A 22,540-nucleotide genomic window follows, 5' to 3' on the forward strand; every position below is an offset into this window, starting at 1 on the left:
ATCACTAAGAGTATGGTTCTTTTAGGAGAAGTATTTTGATGGCCCATGGTCTACAAGAAGTATGGATATGTTACATGTAGCTAAAATACATGATGAAGCTAAACACTTCATCGAAACTATTGACTTCCAATGTGGAAGCATGAACTACTGACTTCCAATGTAAAAGCATGAACCTCCAATGTAATTCTTGAAGTTTTATGACAACTTTTATAAGCTTTTGCAAACTAAAAGGACCACATGCATAAATCAGAGAAAATGCATTAAACTTTGGTGTCCATTTGCCATTGAAAGTAAGATAGAATATGTCAGAGTGTACACAACAGTGTGTGTTTTTGAGCCACTTATTTTGGATGACAAAAAGGGGCAAAAACTAGACTTCGGTTGACTTTGATTAAAAAGATCCATGAAATAATTGAATTATGTGTCACATTTGACTAGATGATCAAATAATCATTTGGTTATACTTTTATATATCTTTTACTTTCTCAGATTATTATTGTCAACAAAATGAAACAATTTCAAGTTTACCAATTGCTTATAATGATTTTGTTAACAATAAAGTCAACTGTAGCTCTTAAGTTGACAAAGAAAGGTTGCGAAGAAAAGTGTGGGGAGGTTGGGATTCCATTTCCTTTCGGAATTGGAGTCAGTTGTTCTTTGGACAAACGGTACAATGTAGATTGCAACTCATCGAAACCATATCTGTCTGCATTCGACAACGTAGAAGTACTGAATATAAGCTTACAACAACAGACGATCACGGTTAATGTCTCAATGACTTTTGACTGCCAGAATCGAGTTTTGAATAGTAGTCAGATCTTAATTAGCACCATCAACCCTGGCAGCAGTGTGAGTAGTCCCTTCTTATTTTCGAGTTTGCATAATATATTTGTCGTTGAGGGGTGTGGCAATGCTGTCATCACGGAATTTGGGAAAACTGTCACAGGATGCTCAACAACTTGCCACAACGACACGTTTATTGACAGGAACAACTGCTATGGCATGGGTTGTTGCCAAGCAACGGTTCCTTATTATCTTGATCAGTTCACCTTGAATCTAACAAGCCTGGAAAGGAGCAGTGCAGACGGAACCTGTGGGTCTGCCTTTTTGGTGGATAAGGATTTGTTTTCTAATGGAAACTTTTATCGCCATTCTATTGATGGGAACCTCTATTTTGTTCCGATATCACTTTTCTGGCCCATAACAATGGATGACATTCCATCTTATGAGCGTCAGGAGTGTGGACAGATCTCGTATCATGATAATTCGTTAGAGGATTCATATATTAGATGCCAGTGTGATGTAACACATGAAGGAAACCCATATCTACCAAATGGGTGCAAAAGTAAGCGATTCTGTATTCTTTTTACGATTTATACATTTTTTATGTTCGTGTCTTGATGATATTATTTATGATACACATTCTTATGTTTATGTGGTTCTAGAAAATGAGGAATGTAAAAATTGTGAGCGCAACGGGCATGTTTGTGGAAGCAGGCCAAGCATATCCTCTGATGAGGAAACCATGGAATTGCCCGTAGTACTGTATTGTGACGTTGACCGTTCCTCTACCCACATACCATTAGGTGGTATTCTAGGTAAGCTTCTATACTTACTTGATATGTACATAGGAACTACACCTTAACAGTAACTTGTAGAACCTTTTTAGGATTCCTGTTTCAATTTTTTGAATTGTGTTCATCTACTTCTAGGTGTTAGCGCAAGCATTGGGTTGTTTATCCTAGTGGTGTTTATCTGTTCATTGAACAACATAATCAAGAAAACAATTGACAAGAGGCGGAGAAAGAAGTTTTTTAAACGCAATGGTGGGCTACTTCTTAAACAACAAGAGACGACAGATACTGGCTTAGTTGATAGAACCATACTTTTCACATCCAAAGAGTTGGACAAAGCCACTGACCATTTTAGTGAGAACAGAATTCTTGGATGTGGAGGTCAAGGTACAGTATACAAAGGCATGCTAACAGATGGGAGAATTATTGCAATCAAGAAATCAAAGGGGGTCGATGAAAGCCAAATAGAGCAGTTCATCAATGAGGTTGTCATACTTTCTCAAGTTAATCATAGGAATGTGGTCAAACTATTGGGATGTTGTCTAGAGACAGAGGTCCCACTGCTCGTCTCTGAGTTCATTTCAAATGGCACCTTGTATGACCTTATTCAAGATGAGAGTGGCGAGTTCCCAATGTCTTTGAACACGAGAATACAAATCGCTGCAGAGGTTGCAGGAGCACTTGCTTACTTGCATTCAGCAACCTCCATTCCAATATATCACAGGGACATCAAGACAACGAATATACTTATGGACGAAAAGTACAGAGCCAAAGTTTCTGACTTCGGAACTTCAAGGTTTGTATCAATAGATCAAACTCACTTAACTACCCTAGTAAAAGGGACATTTGGTTACTTGGATCCAGAGTACTTTCAGTCTAGTCAGTTCACTGAAAAGAGTGATGTCTATAGTTTCGGAGTGGTTTTACTTGAACTCTTAACAAGAGAAAAGCCAATTTCATTGTCTAGATTTGGTGAACATAGAAATTTAGCTACATATTTTATTTCTGGCATGGAAGAAGGTCATGTGATGTCTATATTTGACCCTATGGTTGTTAACGAGGGTTCAAGTGACGAGCTTTTGGCAATAGCTAATTTGGCAGTTCGATGTTTGAATCCCAACGGAAAAAATAGGCCAACAATGAAAGAAGTAGCCTCAGAGTTAGAAGGCATGAGAATACGGCGTATGCCTTTACCTGTTCAAGCGAGTATTGAACACACAAATTACAGCGAGGAGCTACCGCTATCTGCATATGATACGTCGACATCAACAACGATGAGTTTCAAAGACAGCATTACTGAATGATTCATATTATAAGTTAATGATTGTCATACATATTATATGTTTGAACTATAAGTTAATATTTGATTAAGTCTTGATTTCTCACATTGTACTGTTCTATTAAGCCAACATGCTACATGTCCATGATTGATTACAATTTAAAGATGTGCCTTTATCCAGATCCTTTGCAAAGTCAGCATCTGCACACCTATGTATTCTACACCCACCATGTTTAGACTTCCCATATACGAAACCGTAGTCTATAGTACCTTTAAGATACCTAAATATCCACTTAACTGCATCCCAATGTGTTCTTCCATGATTAGATACAGACCTATGACAAAAGCAATGTCGGGCCTAGTATAAACCATCAGATACATAAGACTTCCCACCACATTAGCATAAGAAATGTTAGAGATATACTCAACATCTTCTTTAGTAATTGGAGAATCTGTGATTGAAAGCTTAAATTGTGGACCTATAGGAGTTTTCACGGCTTTACTAGCTTTACTTTGTAACCCGTTTGAGTCAGCTCAACCTTTTTAACTCTCTATTTTTGGTGATTTCCATTCCTAAAATTTTGTTTGCATACCCAAACCTTTCATATCAAACTCCACCTTAAGAAGTTTTTTAGTAGCCTTGATCTCATCCTTCTCTTTATATGTTGTAAGGATATCGTCAACATACAATAACAGATACACAAACTGCTTTTCTCTATACTCTTTGAAGCACACAACTATCATAACTACTTTTAAACCCATGATCAAGGGATAGTGGTATACGAATGTAACTACCTATGACAAAATGGTTATGTAATGTAGTGACCTACTCGGGTGGCTATGTGATGTAAAATCCTTCATTTTTCGGGTTATGTGATGTATGGTGTTACCTGTTGTAAAAGTTACTGGTCACCATACTACATTACAAAACCATTTTGTCATAAGTAATTACATTTGTATGCCATTATCCCATAGATATAATCATATGCGTTGACTTGCACATGTGGAGGCTAACTGTTTGAGTATCTATATAAAAAACCCTAAAAAACTCACATATACATATATATATATATATACAGAAAAGACGGTTTCAACAGTATACACTAGCCGGAAAACTTCGCCGGAAAACTAAAATTCACGATTTCTTATACATTACTTCGAATTAGAACTTGCATCCGGTGCTAGTCGACTCAAAAATGACTTCCGCACAACCCCTAGCCAAAAAATAACCGTCAAACACTTTGCATGAAAATATGGCAACTCGCCGGAAATGGTGTTCCCGGAGATTGTGTCACCGGGAAAATGGTATAATGGTAATTGTGACTGGTTGACATAGGACCTATTTTAATCCATAAAAGGACCTATTTAAGAACACTTTATCTTCTTCTCCTTTGTTTATCAAATTTGGTAGTTGACATATATATTTTCTCTTCTAATTCCCCTTGTAAGAAAGCGGTTTCTACATCTAGTGGATCTAACTCGAAATGAAGATACGCAGTTAATACCTTATAAATCCATTTACATCCCGATCATTTTTTGACCCATTGGCTTATCCCACGAGACTCCAAGTGTCATCCACTTGTTTCTTTCAGTGACCTAATGGCTTCTTGGTATGTTAAAGGTTACTGGGCATCTTCTTGCTCTCCAACAGCAAACACACCACTATTAGACATACACACCACTATTAGACATACACACCACTATTAGACATAGGTTAGTTTCTATATATTAGGTTTCCATAATATTAGTTTCCATGTATTAAGTTAGGGTACTCTATAAATATAGCCTCTTGTAATCCCTTCAATAACACAACAATAATAATACAATTATAATAATCTACAAGGTTTATCATGGTATCAGAGCTGGCCAGTTGCAAAAAAAAAAAAGAAAAAAAAAATGGAAACAGACTAAATCTGGTCGAGTGCAATTAACTCTCTATATCTTCGATTTAAACTACACTTCCACCACCATTAGCTTAAGAATCAAATTACGAAAAACATTTAAAATTTTTGTTGCTGCAGGCGATCAGACGCGCCGCTACGCGTCACCTGACAGAGTTGCCAGAAATTACAAATTCCGGCCCAGATCTGCACTTTTCCAGCGAGTGAAGATTCACCGCCGCCACCATCTTACTCCTTGACGAATTACGATGAAAACCCTACTTTTAGTTTTTCCTTCCGTCGACATCCTTAGTCGTCCGCCAGAAACTCTAATTTTCGAATTTTTTATTCTTATTATTATTATTATTTTTTCTTTCTTTCAGAATTCACTTAGAAAAGGTATAGATATCGTTCCGATTAACGGCGGTCCTATACAAACATGGTTTAGAGATCGTACCGACAAACGACAGTCCTATCCACTTCGCAGAACAATCTGCATATGAAATACTTGTTTAGTGATCGTACCGACAACGACGATCCTATACAACAACGGTTAGAAGATCTTTCTGACTAACGACGGTTCTAGCCACTTCTATTCACAAATTTCCACCATACAAAGGCGACATTACTCACAATAGCGGTTTACTTCTTTTTCCGGCAAAAATACAAGCCGGAGGCGGAAACGGGGGAGAAAAGGAGTTTGAAGAGAAGAAGTTGAAGATGAGGACATTGCTTTTAGAAGTTGCTTTTAGATTTAAGTTTTTTATGTTTCTTTCTTATTTATTTTTCAAGCTAGAATCGCTCCGCGCTTAGCTTGCGGGGGAGTATTAGACATAGGTTAGTTTCTATATATTAGGTTTCCATAATATTAGTTTCCATGTATTAAGTTAGGATACTCTATAAATATAGCCTCTTGTAATCCCTACAGTAACACAACAATAATAATACAATTACAATAACCTACAAGGTTTATCAACCACTAATGATATATCATCATCTTGAGCCTCAAAGGAGTAATAATTTGTCTTCTTGGTCTATCTCTAGCCAATAGATAACTACTCCTTAATTGAGATGATTCTGCTTGTGGCTCAATATGAGCTGGTTGCTCAAGTTTATCACCCTCTAACCTGTGCCGGCTTAACAATTCTGGTAGCTCTAAGAAAGATGACTTGTAATTGTTTGTTCATACTTCCTCTTACAAATTTAGATGCAATTTATGTAGCATGATTCGTACAACCAAGGTATAATTTCTTTAGTTTGTTTTCCATACGACACATGTAAAATAACCAATATCCAAATCTGCTCAAGTGATAAACTTGAAATTAAGCTATTTTACAACTACAATCGATGTTGCTTTTCAGTCTTATTAGAAACACTTAGCCAAACAATAACTTATGACTAGATATCAACCTCTGATATTACTTAAGATACTGAAATTTATGTGCCTGTAGTTGGAATTTAATAAATAGAGCAACAATCAACGGCATAGAAAAATAGGATAAAGAATCAGGCCCGATACTTGAAAGGGATAAGTATTTTAGAATGTAACAAACTTTGGATGAATGTCTATAGTGCTCAAGTTGTGTTCATTGTATGTAATCATCTTTAAATTATGTCTATTGTATGTAAGAAAAGGTATTTGACCAATCAAAACCTAACAAGTGGCAACTATATATGGTGGCCACATATGCCTTTTTACATACAATAGACATAATATAAAGATAATTACATACAATGAACACAACTTGAACCTATCTATTAAAAGTTTGTTACATTACAGGATACTAATCTCTACTTGAAAAACATTTGTTGGGTTTTAGTAACTTTTTAGTTTTTATTATGTTTATATTAAGCCTATCTATTAAAATTTGTGTAACATTTATGAACTTTTGTTTTTAAAAAAAAGCCCAATATAACATATAGTTTAAGTTTAATAGCATTATAATTTGGGGGCCATAGGCACTTGCCTAGCCCTAGTATACTATTGAGCCGGCCATGCCTCTAACTCCACCTCAATTCGATATCTATCATGACTCACACTAAAAGTTCCCAATGTATCTTTATACATCTGTAACACCCCAACAAGGCGGAAACATGGGACATTAATAGAAAAGCTCAACACGACATGGAAATTAAGTAGAGATACTAAATGCATTCAAGGATTTGAGAAATCCATACATAATTCAAATACTCATACAAGTGACGGATCAATAACTGCACAAGGAGCACAACACCATCAATAGTTCACAAAAGAATAAGACAAATGATGGCTAACGATCCTAGGCATAACCCTCGGTCGGTTGCAATGAATCACGGAACCACAAAAGTCCACGCTTAATCGTGTCACATGCAATGCAATCATCCATCACGTCTTTGATTCACTTGATTACCTGAAAAGTATACTAAAATGTGTCAACATAAAGTTGGTGAGTTCGTAGGTTTTTACTATAAGAAACAAGTTTCGGGATAACAAGCATTTAACCTTGATACGAACATAATTAGATCATTAAATGATCATATAACCTTGAATTGGATCGGTAAACGATCCCACAACCTTGAAACCTTGATTGAGTCATTAAATAATCTCATAATTAGGATCGTTAAACGATCACCAAGCCTTGAAACCTTGATTGGATCATTTAATGAACCTCATAACCGTGATACGAACGCATAACAACCATACAACCTTGATTTATAATTCAATCGAACACATAACCTTGATGACATAGCCAAACAATCATACAACCTTGATTTACAAAGCAAATGAACACATAACCTTGATAACATAGCCAAACAATCAAACAACGTTGATTCACAAAGCAAACGAAACTCATAACCTTGATAAACTAGCCAATCAATCATACAACCTTGATTCACAAAGCAAACAACACATAATGATCAACAAACCAAGAAAGCACGTTGTACACTTTTCACCCCAAAATCACATAAAGTAAAAGGGGCTACGAACTCACCTGGGCCTTAGAATTTGTTAGAATGAGCTTAAGCGGGGGAGCACAACGATCACAAACCTATTACATCAATATTAAATCATCATGCTATAGTCTACATCACGTTACAAGTCATCCTAGGCCAAACCAAGTCACCCACGGTCAAATAAACGAGCAAATGATTGGAAAATAAGGAATCCCAGAAAATTTGGGATAGATTCACCACAAATGGATGATACTATAAGAAGGTAGACTCTCATACGATTCCAATGATAGCTTACACGCCTAAAACGGACACACGGTTTAAAAGTTGTGGCCCTTTCAACATTGACTCATTCTGCCTCACGAACTCGACAAGCCCAACATTGGGATCGACGAGCCCAGCACTAAAAGTTGCATTTTACATTCTGAAATTCAATCCCGAAAAGTCCAAGATTGGGCTCGACAAGACCATGCTCAGATCAGCTCAAAAACGGGTTTTACATCAAAAATAGACCCCAAACTCATTTTCAAGCTTGAATAGATGAATTTAAACATAAACAAACATAACCCACTATATAAATTCGATTCATAACATCATTTCTTGTCCAAAATTGTTCATGACCCATTTCACACAACCAAGAACCCTAATTTGACCTAGGAATGCATTAAACCCGAAATTGACCAATAACTTGAAGAGTTTGATTCAAAACAAGTTTAATAATCATTAAACTATGAGTTTGGGATGCATTTACTTACCAAAATCTTCCACCAAAGTGCTAAACCCGAAATTGACCCAATTAGAAGTTTCCTTGCACTTAGAAAGCCTAAATTTTTGATATGTTGTTGCATTGATTATGAAGAAAAAAACCCCTAACATAATCTTGCTTCAAGTATTTATTATGGTGAATTTAATCTAGAGAGAGAGAGTGGAAAGAAAATGTAAGAGTTCTTGCATTTAAGAAGAGAGAGAGAGGGGGGGGGGATATGGTAAATGAGTGAATGGGGGGATAGGTAGGGTGTAAGGGATAAGGTTGGGTTTAGAATATGGGTATGGGTTGACCCGTGGATAATTCTTACACAACTAACTAAATTTCATGATAAATAACCTTGGACATCTCATTAGCCAATCAACTAACCAAATAAACAACATTGACTAGTCCACGAACATAATTTATTCATACTATCATTAATTCACATAAACACCTTGAACACAATTATATCACAAGCAATTCGATCATATAAGACTTACTCCTTGTAATTACTATCGTTAATAACCACGTCTCTTCTTGTAATTACTCCTTGCTTTACTCCATCACACTTCCACATCCTACACCTTTTTAGCACCACCTAAATATCCCAAAGAAAAAAAACATTTTTGAGCTCTTGGTTCCAATTTGTTCCCTTCGTAAAGACTTTAGGACCAACAAAATAGATCTTTGGTATTTAGATTACTTGTGATAGAGATGCCACGAAGTTACATATGTCACGGGAGCAACAGCGACACGTGGTTCTTTGTAATAACCAAAGTGCTATTCATCTTGCTAAGAATTCTATGTTTCATAAGCGAACAAAGCATATTGATTTGAGGTATCATTGGATTAGAGATTGTCTTGAAGATGGTTTGTTTGAAAGCTAGGTTTGTTGCTCGATTGTCGGGATGGGAAACTCTTCCTCATAATCAGAAAAAGGGGGAGACTTGTTGGGTTTAAGTTGGTTTCCTTGGTCTGTGAGGAAAAGCCCACCATATAAGCCCAAACTTAAAGTCAATGGTATTTGTTGGCTTTGGATGAGAGAGCATCAGTTGATAAGGTTTTGGTGTAGCCACTATCACACTTAGATTAGATAATAGAAAGAGAGAAAAAGAAAAAAGGAAGAGTCCATGAGATTAGTTTTTACCCAGCCCAGAAAACCTTCTATCCTCAGAGATTGAACCGTTGGATCGTCTTGGTTTTTGGTTACTATCTTTCTTACATCTGGTCCAACATTTGGACGGTTGAATTTGTTTCAGAGGTATAAAACTCAAGATACAATGGCTGGAACAGACAATAAATTTTTGTATGTTTTCCTTCTTTTGTCTTTAGTTTGTTTCCATACATCTTGATGTTTTATACCATGTGTATGATAGTTATTGTATGCCTCTAGCACAATTAGGGAATGTCTGATTGCATTGCTCTATTATTAAGGGTATCGTGGTTTACTCTCACTATGAGAGGTTTTCCATGCTAAAAGCTCTTGTGTTCGTGTGTGAATTTGTTTGTTGATTTTACGATTATTAGGGGTGGTTTTTGTTTGCATTTAGTGTATTCTATCTCATAGGTTCATATGGGTTGGAAAAGTGTTGTCAAACGAGGGGGATATTATGCCTTTATGTGCACCTTTATTATTTCCCATCTTTTAACTTTGCCAAATGAACTATTTCGCATACATGTATGCTAGCCTAAACCATCTCGATAATTCTTTGCTATGTCGTTCACACAATCATACCACTTACAATATACCTAAATCCCATTAATCGGTGTCCAACATCACATATTTCAACACTAAAACAAGCTACTTTGGCTTGTTATGGATAATCCAATTTGTGTACTTATGTGTACTAGACATATTATGGATCATATGACACACAAATGGAACTTAGATAAGAGGATTAGCCTAGGACCCAATTTCTGCATAGGCCCAAAAAAATTAGGTTTTCGGAGACATGCTTGCCATTAATCCTCTAATCTAAGTTTCATTTGTGTCATATGATCCATAATATGTATAGTACACATTTTGTTTATCGTAACAAGCCAAAGTAGCTTGTTTTAGTGTTGAAATTTATGATGTTGGACATTTGAACGTAATTAAATTAACTTGTTTGACTAATAGGGTCATAACAAGACATCATATAAGATTGAAAGTGCAGAGTGAACGCCTATCTGAATTTACAGAGGTCCGAGGGCAACGCCTCTATAAGCGGGGTCTAACGTCAGCTTGGAAAATTTTTATTTCCGTTAAACTGCTTTGGTAAAAATCATCTGAATTTTTTTTCGGAAATAAAAGGACTATATTGGCAATTTATGAAACCTTGGAAATATCTGTTAATTTGATAATGGGCTTAATAAACACAAAAACTCATCCCGTAATCATTCTGTTTCAGGTTCTATTTTCTCTCCAACAATAAACACACAAAAAATTCTTAATCTCTTATTGTATCCGATTTAATAGTTTGAGTGATCTGCCGAATTGATCTAATGTGAAAGCGATCACATGCCTTCCAGAGGTTGTATGATATGATATTCAGTTATTTGTTCGTTATTTACTGAATTCCCCAACATGTGACAGATACTTATAGATATAAGAGTTGGATTCACGATTCATAACACATATATTTAATCTTCTCTATATACAAGGCAATAATGAAATTCTTAAGAAAAGCTATATTAATTGGACTTTGAAAAACAAATAATATGTATGAGAATTTGCTTTTCGAATTTACAATGGGGTGTTACTTTATTACAAGAGAACAATGGGAGAACTCAAGACTTCATCAAGCATTACCTTATAGTTTGAATATTCATTCAGATTTCAGTAATGCTATCTTTGAAACTCGTTGATGTCGACTTATCATATGTAAATAGTGGTAGCTCCTCACTGTAATTTGTGTGTTCAGAACTATTTTGAACTGTAAAAGTTGTACGCCGCAGTCTCATGCCTTCTAACTTTGAGGTAAGCTCCTCGTTGTAATTTGAGTGTTCAATACTCATTTGAACAGTTAAAGGCATACGCCGCATTCTCATGCCTTCCAGATCTGAGGCTACTTCGTTCATTGTTGGCCTATTTTTTCCATTGGGATTCAAACATTGACTAGCCAAGTTAGCTATTGCCAAAAGCTCGTCGCTTGAACCCTCATTGACAACCATTGGGTCAAATAAAGACATCACACGACCTTCTTCCATAGCAAAAATAAAATGTGTAGCTAAATTTCTAAATTCACCAAATCTAGCCAATGAAATTGGCTTTTCTCTTGTTAAGAGTTCAAGTAAAACAACCCCGAAACTATAGACATCACTCTTTTCAGTGAACTGACTAGACTGAAAGTACTCTGGATCCAAGTAACCAAATGTCCCTTTTACTTTGGTAGTCAAGTGAGTTTGATCTATTGATACGAACCTTGAAGTTCCAAAGTCAGAAACCTTGGCCCTGTACTTTTCGTCCATGAGTATATTCGTTGTCTTGATGTCCCTGTGATATATTGGAGTGGAGGTTGCCGAATGCAAGTAAGCAAGTGCTCCTGCAACCTCTGCGGCAATTTGTATTCTCGTGTTCAAAGACATTGGGAACTCACCGCTCTCATCTTGAATAAGGTCATACAAGGTGCCATTTGAAATGAACTCAGAGACGAGCAGCGGGACCTCTGTCTCTAGACAGCATCCCAATAGTTTAACCACATTCCTATGAATAACTTGAGAAAGTATGACAATCTCATTGATGAACTGCTCTATTTGGCTTTCGTCAACCGCCTTTGATTTCTTGATTGCAACAATTCTTCCATCTGTTAACATGCCTTTGTATACTGTGCCTTGACCTCCACGGCCAAGAATTCTGTTCTCATTAAAATGGTCAGTGGCTCTGTCCAACTCTTTGGATGTGAAAAGTATGGTTTTATCAACTAAGCCAGTATATGTTGCTTGTTGCTGTTTAAGAAGTAGCCCACCATTGCGTTTAAAAAACTTCTTTTTCCGCCTCTTGTCTATTGTTTTCTTGATTATGTTGTGCAGTGAATAACTAAACACAGCCAGGATAAGCAACCCAATGATTACTCCAACACCTAAAAGCAAGATAATTAAATACACCGCAATAGATTATAATAGGAATCTTAAAAGATCCTACAATTCAGACATCATTCAATGAGTAAAAGAAGACTCAGAAGATACTATAGTTAGGTGTAGTAGAAAAGTTTGAAAAACTTTAGCCTAATCCTAGCTCAATTTGTTTTTTGGTCAATTTTAGCATACCTATAATACCGCCTAATGATACTCCGCCGCCATAGGAGACCACAATGCCATCACATTTTGGTACCACGAGCAAGGTACCGTCTTCATTATAGCCTACTACCTCGCTTCGACAAACAGCCCCCCAGCCCTCACATTGTTTACAGTCTTCACTTTCTATAACCACATAAACATTAGAATATATCATCAAGACACGAAAAAAAAACAAACATGAATAGTATATAGATTAGAGATTTGTTGCGTACTTTTGCACCCATTTGATAGATATGGATTTCCTTGAGCTGATACATTACACTGGCATTTAATATGATCCTCAAATGAACCATCATTTAGACGAACCTTAAGCCGTCTACACTCCTGACGCTCATGAACTGGAATGTCATCGATTGTTAGGGGCCAGAAAAGTGATATCGGAACAGAGTAATGGTCCCTATCAATAGACTGGGGCCGATTGACGCTGCTTCTATTAACAAACAAATCCTTATCCACCAAAAAGGCAGGCCCACAAGTTCCATCATCCAGGCCTGTTAGATTCAAGGTGAACTGTTTGAGATAATAGGGAATTGTTGATTGACAACAACCCATTCCATAGCACTTCTTTCTGTCAACAAACGTGTCGTTGTGGCAAGTCGTTGAGCATCCTGCGACAGTTTTCCCATGGTCCGTGATGACAGCGTTGCCACACCCCTCGACGACAAATATATTATGCAATCTAGAAAATAAAAAGGGACTTATTACATTGCTGCCAGGGTTAATAGTACTAATTAAAATTTGACTACCATCCAAAACTTGACTTTGGCAGTCAAAAGTCATTAAGACCTTAACCGTGATCGTCTGTTGTTGTAAACTTATATTCAATACCTCTACATTTTCAAATGCAGACAGATATGGTTTTGATGAGTTCATACAATCCACATTGTACCGTTTGTCCAACGAACAACTGACGCCAATTCCGAAAGGAAATGGAATACCGACTTTCCCACATTTTTCTTCGCAACCTTTTTTTGCTAACTTAAGAGGTTCAGTTGAATTTGTTGTTCCGCAAGGATCTGGAAACTGACACTTTTTCTCGCGATCGTTCTTTGCCAACTGATCAGAAGCTGCGGCTGAATGTGTTAACGAAATCAAGATAAGTAAATGGTAAACTACTTGATATCGCTTCATAATTTTGTTGACAACAAAAACTGGAGAAAAGATAAGATAAATATGATTATGTGGTCATATGTGACAGACACCTTGATTTGATTATTTATTTAATGGGACTTTTTTTAATTAAAGTCAACTGAAGTCAACTTTTTTGCAAGTTTTGATCTTCAAAAACAAGAAAAGTATGTGTACACTTTGACATAGTCTCTCTTCTTTTTGAATGGCGAAAATATAGACACGACACTCACAAGCTGAGGATTTTAGATCAGGGGACCCAATTCTTAAATCCAACACATACACACACACACCCCATTAAATTCATCTTGTGAATTCGTGATATTCATCTAATTATGCAAAAACGCGTTTCTCCAATGCCTCAATCTCTCGAGTTGCATAGATTGACCTCTATAAAATTACTTAAATTATCTTTGTGAATCTAACTATCTATTTACGCAAAGTTCTTTGTCCAAAAAAAAAAAAAAATTACACAAAGCTCTTATATCTTCTCTCTTTATTCTTTATCATATATTCACGCTACATTTTAAATGTTTTATTTTTCAACTTTTAAAGTCTTTATCTTTGATAATATTTAAATTTATAACGAAAACAATAGTTAAAACCAAACTTGCATTAATTTCTTTTTCGTCATCTACGTTGGTGGTAGACTGATAGCTAAAGCCGTCCTGGAAAATTTTAACAAACGTCGACGGCAGTAACAGATAAAGACATCGGGAGAAAGATGGCAGTGATAGTCCATTTTATATCAACAAAAGAAAGAAAAAGAAGGACACATGTCATATCGTGAATTGTCAAATTATATCTAGAGTTTTAATACTATACTTCAAGGTTTATTTGTCTAAATTGAGAATATTTCAAAAAATAATTCAATTCATGAACTAGTCCTCTCTGTTTGGACATCCAAGTAAATTTTCCTTCTAAAAATAAAGTGTGAAATAATTATTATAAAAGTGTATAGATATAGATATAGGTGTATAGAGAAGAAAAAATGAAACATAGATAAATAAACTATTTAATTTTCTCAATCAATTTCTTTTTATATTTTATTTTTTATATCATTTTATATTTTTATAAACTTTTTTTATATTTAAAAACATACAACTTTCATGTTATGCCCATTATTTTTCCCGATAACAATATATAAACATATTACTTTAGTGCTAATTTAAATTGTCAATTTTAACTTTAATATTTTGTTTTTTTTTTCAACATTAACCTTAGATATTGTTATTTATTTTATATGATGTAAAATATTTTGAATGAACTAATTGATATAATTTTTTTTTCATCAAATATAATATTATACAAACGAAAATATATAACATCAAATATGAACAAATAAACCTTAAGAAAATCAAAATGTACATTTATATGTTACAAAATTACTAACAAAAATCATTTATAACAATAAAAAAAATTTATATATAGATTTCAGAAAATAAAAATATTCAATGGTTTTCCAGTAAAAATTATCAAAGGGAGAATCATTAAACCCAAAAAAACCAAAATCAACCATTTCCAAAAGGTTTCAAGCTTTTTCAAAAAGACTTGAACAAATAATGCTGATTTCAGCCATTCCAACTTGCAAAAGCAGCTTCATTTCCACTGCTTATGTTCAGGTTTGTCTCATATCTCTTCATGGTTTAAAAAAGGTCTTAACTTTTTATAATAGTCTCACCAACTTTTAGGTGAACAGGAGAATGGAAATCTGGAAAATGAAACACAATGTGTCAAAGTATGTCAAAGTGTTGACATACTTCATGAGGTTGTGTGTATTCTAAGTATGACTTTTAATGTTGTTGACTCATGATTGCATGGACCAAATGCTTGATTGTACATGATGCCAAGCATTGTTATGTCAAGTATTGTTATACTTGATGGATGTGGGGCAATGTTCTTCCAAGTGTTTATATACTTGATGTTTTGAGACGCCACCATGGTCATTGTAATGACATCGAGAGTATCATTGCATTCGTAATGTTATGGGACATGTTTGGCACATTCTTTTATGTTGTTATGATTTGTGCTTAATTATTGCGCGTATTCTAACTATCTCGTGAAATCACTGAGTGAATACTTGTGTGACAAGGTTGTGCTATAAGCAAACCTAAATTGCGTGCCATGTGTTGTATAAAGGCTTATTGTAAGTTTATTACTTGCCTTATCTTTGTTCATATTGTTAATAGTTGACAATGGTTCCTTGTGATCCATTCATACGAACTCACCAACCCATGCAGCGTTGATCTTGTTTAGGTAATCATGTGAATCCGAGACGTGACAATTGGTTGTTGTATTTGTTGGGGTTTGGACTTGGACATCCGTGATTCATTTCCTTATGATGGGTATGCTTAGGACCATTGACCATCTTTTGATATTATTTTGTAAACTTTTGATGGTTGTATGCTCCTTATGCATTCTTTTGTGGATACTTTGCTTACTCGATGTTGGATTCACTGAATCCTTTTATTTCATATAGTTTTCGTTCTACATTAATCTCATTGTGTGTTATACTTTTTTCGTGTATTCTATGCCTACCTTGGGGTGTTACAACTCGCTATGGTAAATTATTGCTCAAGTTTTCCTCTTTATGGTAAATATGGCCCGATCCTCTCTCTAAAAAAAATCCACAAACAGCCCACGTAGAATGTGGAGTTGGTTATTTAAGTATTAATATTGACATGTATATATACAAATTTACATATGAGGTACATAAAGCTTGAAAAGCTCGATAAGTATTCGAGCCGAATTATTTAAAGCTCGAGCTCGACTCGAGAAATTCGAGCTCAAGCTTGAATTCGATGATAATAGAATCTCGAATCAGATGCACCTATGTGAAACTCATGATGAGGCCAAACTAACATCATACTGACATCATCTAAACTATTGACTTCTAACGTAAAAGCAAAATAAGTAGTTAAGGACCGAAGTACTTCCCGTTATAGCTTATTGGTTGAGCACCAGCTTTATATGCTGGAGGTCTCGAACTAGGAAGGACATTTGAAGAAGTTTTACAATAAAGTCTTCCAGTGAAGCAGGTTTGAGTCATGTAGAGGAGGCAGGATTTATCCCAATTAAATGTCATGCCTTCGGGCGTTTTAGTTGGGAGGTTCCCTTCTACTAGGTACTTAGGGTGAGGGCTCTCTAACGCGGACCCGATTAAGACAGCGTAAGTTACATCCACTGATGCAAGCAAATGATTCATACCTTTAAAAACAAAATGTTAAGGACTGAAATTTTGATATTTCGGTCAAGGACCGAAGATTGAAATTTTCAAATTTCGGTAATTTATTCTTATGCAATATCCATAAATAGTTATTGATTATTACTTGATATTTAATCTAAATATCAAAAGTCAAGCTTAAAGTGTCAATAATTGATGCAAAAATTAGTAATATTCATATTGTTTTAAGTTTAGACAAGAAAAAATTAAATAAAAAATAAAAAAAATCGTGGTGAAAAATTAGTTTAGACCGAAGTTTGAACCAAAATTTAACCAATTTCAGTGAGATTTCGATAAATTTCACTAAAAATCATGATATCGAAATTTGGAGAGAAATCTGATCTGTTATCGATAAAGGACGAAAACCGAAATATCACTGGCACCAACATATTACAAAATTGACTACATAGAAATTAAGAACCTCCAATGTAATTGTTGATGTTTTAAGACAATTTGTATAAGTTCTTACTTTGTACAAGCTTAAATGGACGAGATGCATAGTTGTTGACTCGTTGTTTTTGACTCGATTCAACATCTATGTTTTTAGGTCGTGACTCGAATCATAAAAATCATGATGTTAGATAATATAAAAGAATGATCTTCCAAAAAAATCTACGAATGCATCGAGTCATCTCGTTATTGCTTTAATTTGCGGAGGAAAAAGTCGAGCTATCCATCGAGTCGTCTCGTTATTGCTTTAATTTGTTCGACTCGTGACACATTTGAAAACTATCACCACATGTATGGTAATCCATATATTTTCCATTGAAAAGAAGACTGTCAAAGTGAACACTGTAGTTCTCTTTTTCTCAGCCACTTGTTTTGGAAGAGAAAAGGGTGCAAAGAGTTGACTTTGTTTGACTTTGACTAAAAAAATTAAAGCTCCATTGAATAAACATAATGATGATCACAAAATCATTTGGTTACATTTATCTAATCTTTTCTTCAGTTTTTGTTAACAAAATGAAGCGATTTCAAGTTTACCAATTACTTATCTTGATTTTGTTAGCCACAAATTCAACCGAAGCTTTTAAGTTTGCAAATGAAGGTTGCAAAGAAAAGTGTGGGGAGGTCGAGATTCCATTTCCTTTCGGAGTTGGAGGCAGTTGTTCTTTGAACAAATGGTACCAAGTAGATTGTAGTAACTCATCAAAACCATATCTGTCTGCATTCGAAAATGCAGAGGTGTTGAATATAAGTTTAAAACATCAGACAATCACAGTTAATGTCTCATTGACTTATGACTACTGCCAGGATCGAGTTTTGAATAGTAGTCAAATCTTAATTAATACCACCAAACCTGGCAGCAGTGTAAGTCCCTTCTTATTTTCAAGATCGCGTAATCAATTTGTCGTTGAGGGGTGTGGCAATGCTGTCATCACGGAATTTGGGAAAACTGTCACAGGATGCTCAACAACTTGCCACAACGACACGTTTATTGACAGAAACAACTGCTATGGCATGGGTTGTTGCCAAGCAACGGTTCCTTATTATCTTGATCAGTTCACCTTGAATCTAACTGGCCTGGAAAGGCGCGGCGCAGAAGGAACCACCTGTGGGTCTGCCTTTTTGGTGGATAAGGATTTTTATTTTAATAGAAGCATTTATCCTAATCAGTCCATTGATGATAGCAACCATTATTCTCTTCCCATATCACTTTTCTGGCCCCTATCAATCAATGACATTCCAGTTAATGAGCGTCCGCAGTGTAGTAAGCTATCATTTCAACTAAATGATGGTTTGTTGAAGGATTATATTAGATGCGAGTGTGATATAACACATGAAGGAAATCCATATCTACCAAATGGGTGCAATCGTATGCAATTCTACTGTAATCTTTATACTATTTATACTTTATTTATTTTTAGTGTTTTGATGAGATTATTTATGTACTAGGTAAGCCATGTAGGATATGTGAACCGTCTTGTGAACTCGGTCCAGACACGGACTACGTACCGTATTGTGACAGCTTCTCTAGCCACAAAACATCATCTGATGTTATTACAGGTAAGCTGCTATATCTAGTTAATTGATATAAATATGAAAAACAACAATAATTGCGCGCCCACAAAACATGTTAGACTTAGAATTAATTAGGCTAATTAAACTTTTTGAAACACCACCAAATCAGTAACTAATGATTATATATGTACATGGGAACCACCCCTCAGCAGTAAAATGTAGAATCTTTTAAGATTCCTATTTTAATCTCTTGCATTGATTACCTCCTTTTAGGTGTTAGCCTAGCCATTGGGTTGCTTATCCTATCGGTGTTTATCTATTCAGTGGACAACTTAGTAGAAAATCCAATTGCCAAGAGGCGGAAAAAAAAGTATTTTAAACGCAACGGTGGGCTACTCCTTAAACAACAAGAGTCGACAGATACCGGCTCAGTTGATAAAACCATACTTTTTACATCCAACGAGTTGGACAAAGCCACTGACCATTTTCATGAGAACAGAATTCTTGGCCGTGGAGGTCAAGGTACAGTATACAAAGGCATGTTAACCGATGGGAGAATTGTTGCAATCAAGAAATCAAAGGTGGTTGATGAAAGCCAAATAGAGCAGTTCATCAATGAGGTTGTCATACTTTCTCAAGTTAGTCATAGGAATGTGGTAAAACTATTGGGATGCTGTCTAGAGACAAAGGTCCCGCTACTCGTCTCTGAGTTCATTTTAAATGGCACCTTGTATGACCTTATTCAAGATGAGAGCGGTGAATTCCCAATGTCTTTGAACATGAGAATACAAATTGCAGCAGAGGTTGGAGGAGCACTTGCTTACTTGCATTCCGCAGCCTCCATTCCAATATATCATAGGGACATCAAGACAACGAATATACTGATGGACGAAAAGTATAGAGCCAAAGTTTCTGATTTTGGAATTTCAAGGTTTGTTTCAATAGATCAAACTCACTTAACTACCTTAGTAAAAGGGACATTTGGTTACTTGGATCCAGAGTACTTTCAGTCTAGTTTGTATACTGAAAAGAGTGATGTCTATAGTTTTGGAGTTGTTTTACTTGAACTGTTAACAAGAGAAAAGCCAATTTCATTGGCTAGATCTGGTGAACATAGAAATTTAGCTACATATTTTATTACTGCCATGGAAGAAGGTCGTGTGATGTCTATATTTGATCCTATGGTTGTTAATGAGGGTTCAAGTGACGAGCTTTTAGCAATAGCTAATTTGGCAATTCGATGTTTGAATCCCAGTGGAAAAAATAGGCCAACAATGAAAGACGTGACCTCAGAGTTAGAAGGCATGAGGATACGATGTATGCCTTCTACAGTTGAAATTAGTGTTGAAGATACAAATTACAGTGAAGAGCTACCTCTATTTACATATGATACATCAACATCAACATCAACATCAATGAGTTTCAAAGACACTATTTGATTTCTCCCATTATCTAGTTTTATCATATTGTCAAACATATTTTTTTTTTTAGGTATTTTTGCAATGCCAAATTATTAGTTTTTATAAAGAATTCATTATTATTGCCTTGTATTTAAAGAAGATTAAATATATTCGTTATGTGAAATTCAACTCTTATTTATCTAGTGCTCGCAAGTCCAGCAAGCAAAACCATCCAATAAAAACGCACCACATATATACTCTAAAATTTGCCAAAACTTGCCAAAAACCGGGGTGTGGTGCCAAAACTTGCCTTGACCGGAAAATAAAAACACTACTGGACTCTGTAAAAGTGATAAGAAAATATAAACATAAAATATATTTATATAAACAAATTTGGGCTCAAAATATGGGGGTTGGGAATTTGAAAGTCGAAGACGTCATGGCTGCCAACCCAAAGGTTTACCCCACCCATTCAACGTAAAACCGGCAACCTAACATGTTCAATGATATCATCACCTCCAGTAACATTATGTTTTCCGGCCACTGTTGCTTTATATGGAACAAAAACGGCAACACTACAACGGAATAAAGATTTTGACATTTCGAAAATTTAGCGTATAATTTCTCCCGCCGAAGAGTTCTAAGAACTTCACGAAGATGTTTTTCATGTTTGGACTGACACTTTGAAGAAATCATGATGTCATCAATGAAAACTATAACAAATTTATTAAGGAAAGGATGACAAACACGGTTCATGAGATCCATGAAAGCCGCAGGAGCATTTGTCAAACCAAAAGGCATGACTAAGAATTCATAATGCCATAACGGGTCCTAAAAGCAGTTTTCGGAATATCTTCTTCACAAGTATTAAGTTGATGATAGCCCGAACGAGGATCGGTCTTTGAAAAATAAGATGCTCCTTAAAGTTGATTGAAAAGATCATGAATGTGTGGTAACGGATATTTGTTTAACATATATGAAGTGTGATATGAGTCAGATTCATCAGATGTGAGCTATGTCAGTTTAGTCTGACCCAGATCGGAGTGTTTTGATGGGAAATAAACACCACATCGGTAAACACAAATGCGGAAATATCCCTTTCATTTGGCAACCTTTTCACAACCAGTGTGAACCTACGAGGAAACTAACAAATAGAAAACCCTAAATCCAATCAAAATCAGCCCTTAATGGTAATAAGATCAGCAAACAATATCACACACAAACATAAGAACTTTTAGCGTGAAAAACTTCTCAAAGTGAGAGTAAAAACCACGGGACGCTTAGGCTGCTTAAAGTCCACTACTACCAATAATAGAGCAATACAATCTGACCTTCTCTAGATATACTAGAGGCATATAACAATCATCATACACTTGGAATAAAGTATCAAGATTTATGGAAACAAAAAAAAAAAACAAAAGAAGAATAATATCACCAGTTTTTCTGCCCTCTGTTCCAGCCACTACAACTCGAGCTTCAGACCTCTTGAGACGAATTCAATGGTCCAAAATGTTGGCCCAGATTCTGTGAAGCTGTTGTACAAAAATGGGAACCATCCAACGGTTTAATCTCTCGGAATCTTCAGTCTTCTGGGCTGTTGTAGGGAAGAACGGGAATGAAGGGTTTTCTCTCATCTCACACATTCTTTTATTATTGGTCTAATTAAGAAGTGGTTGCACCAAAAACTTCTTAAACACATAACTCTTTCATCCAAAGTCAACAATACCATTGACTTTAGGTTTGGGCTTATCAAGTGTGTCTTTCCACATGGGCTAAGGAAAACCAACATAAACCTAACATGTTTATCTATTAGATTTATCACCAAAAATCATACAATACATTATGACCTCAACATCTTTGAAAACTAAAAGGTCGTGTATAGAAACTAAGGAATATTTTTCAAATCCCGAACTTGGTCTTGGTACCAAAGTACGGTGGGATTGGAACTGGCATTCACTTTTGGTGTATTTTGGGATTTTGGTGTAATAGTTTGTGAGATTTTTCGAACCTGGAACGGTACAATGTTTTTGGCGATTTTTAAAACCGATACGGTACGATGTCGGTGGCGCATCACTAGTCTATATTTGGGATTAGAACGGAGACGGTACCAGGATAATCCCATAGTTAAATTTGGTAG

The 22,540-nt window shown here is 35.6% G+C and overlaps 3 protein-coding genes across 3 annotated transcripts; 2 read left to right on the forward strand and 1 right to left on the reverse strand.

Annotated features, from left to right (window-relative positions):
- The first annotated feature begins 444 nt into the window (after positions 1–444).
- On the forward strand, positions 445–3,033 carry LOC122602535 (wall-associated receptor kinase-like 1). Its single transcript, XM_043775138.1, has 3 exons — positions 445–1,345; positions 1,446–1,598; positions 1,713–3,033. The coding sequence occupies exons 1-3, from the start codon at positions 508–510 to the stop codon at positions 2,876–2,878; spliced, it is 2,157 nt and encodes a 718-aa protein (XP_043631073.1). The 5' UTR covers positions 445–507; the 3' UTR covers positions 2,879–3,033.
- Positions 3,034–11,062: 8,029 nt separating this feature from the next.
- Positions 11,063–13,867, reverse strand: LOC122602534 (wall-associated receptor kinase-like 1). Its single transcript, XM_043775137.1, has 3 exons — positions 12,903–13,867; positions 12,661–12,813; positions 11,063–12,473 (listed from the first exon to the last, which is right to left on the reverse strand). The coding sequence occupies exons 1-3, from the start codon at positions 13,819–13,821 to the stop codon at positions 11,224–11,226; spliced, it is 2,322 nt and encodes a 773-aa protein (XP_043631072.1). The 5' UTR covers positions 13,822–13,867; the 3' UTR covers positions 11,063–11,223.
- A 4,137-nt stretch (positions 13,868–18,004) lies between these two features.
- Positions 18,005–20,553, forward strand: LOC122602537 (wall-associated receptor kinase-like 1). Its single transcript, XM_043775141.1, has 3 exons — positions 18,005–18,857; positions 18,938–19,048; positions 19,277–20,553. The coding sequence occupies exons 1-3, from the start codon at positions 18,005–18,007 to the stop codon at positions 20,440–20,442; spliced, it is 2,130 nt and encodes a 709-aa protein (XP_043631076.1). The 3' UTR covers positions 20,443–20,553.
- Positions 20,554–22,540: the final 1,987 nt, after the last annotated feature.

This window comes from Erigeron canadensis, chromosome 6 (genome assembly GCF_010389155.1).
Source record: "Erigeron canadensis isolate Cc75 chromosome 6, C_canadensis_v1, whole genome shotgun sequence".
Lineage (NCBI taxonomy): Eukaryota > Viridiplantae > Streptophyta > Magnoliopsida > Asterales > Asteraceae > Erigeron > Erigeron canadensis.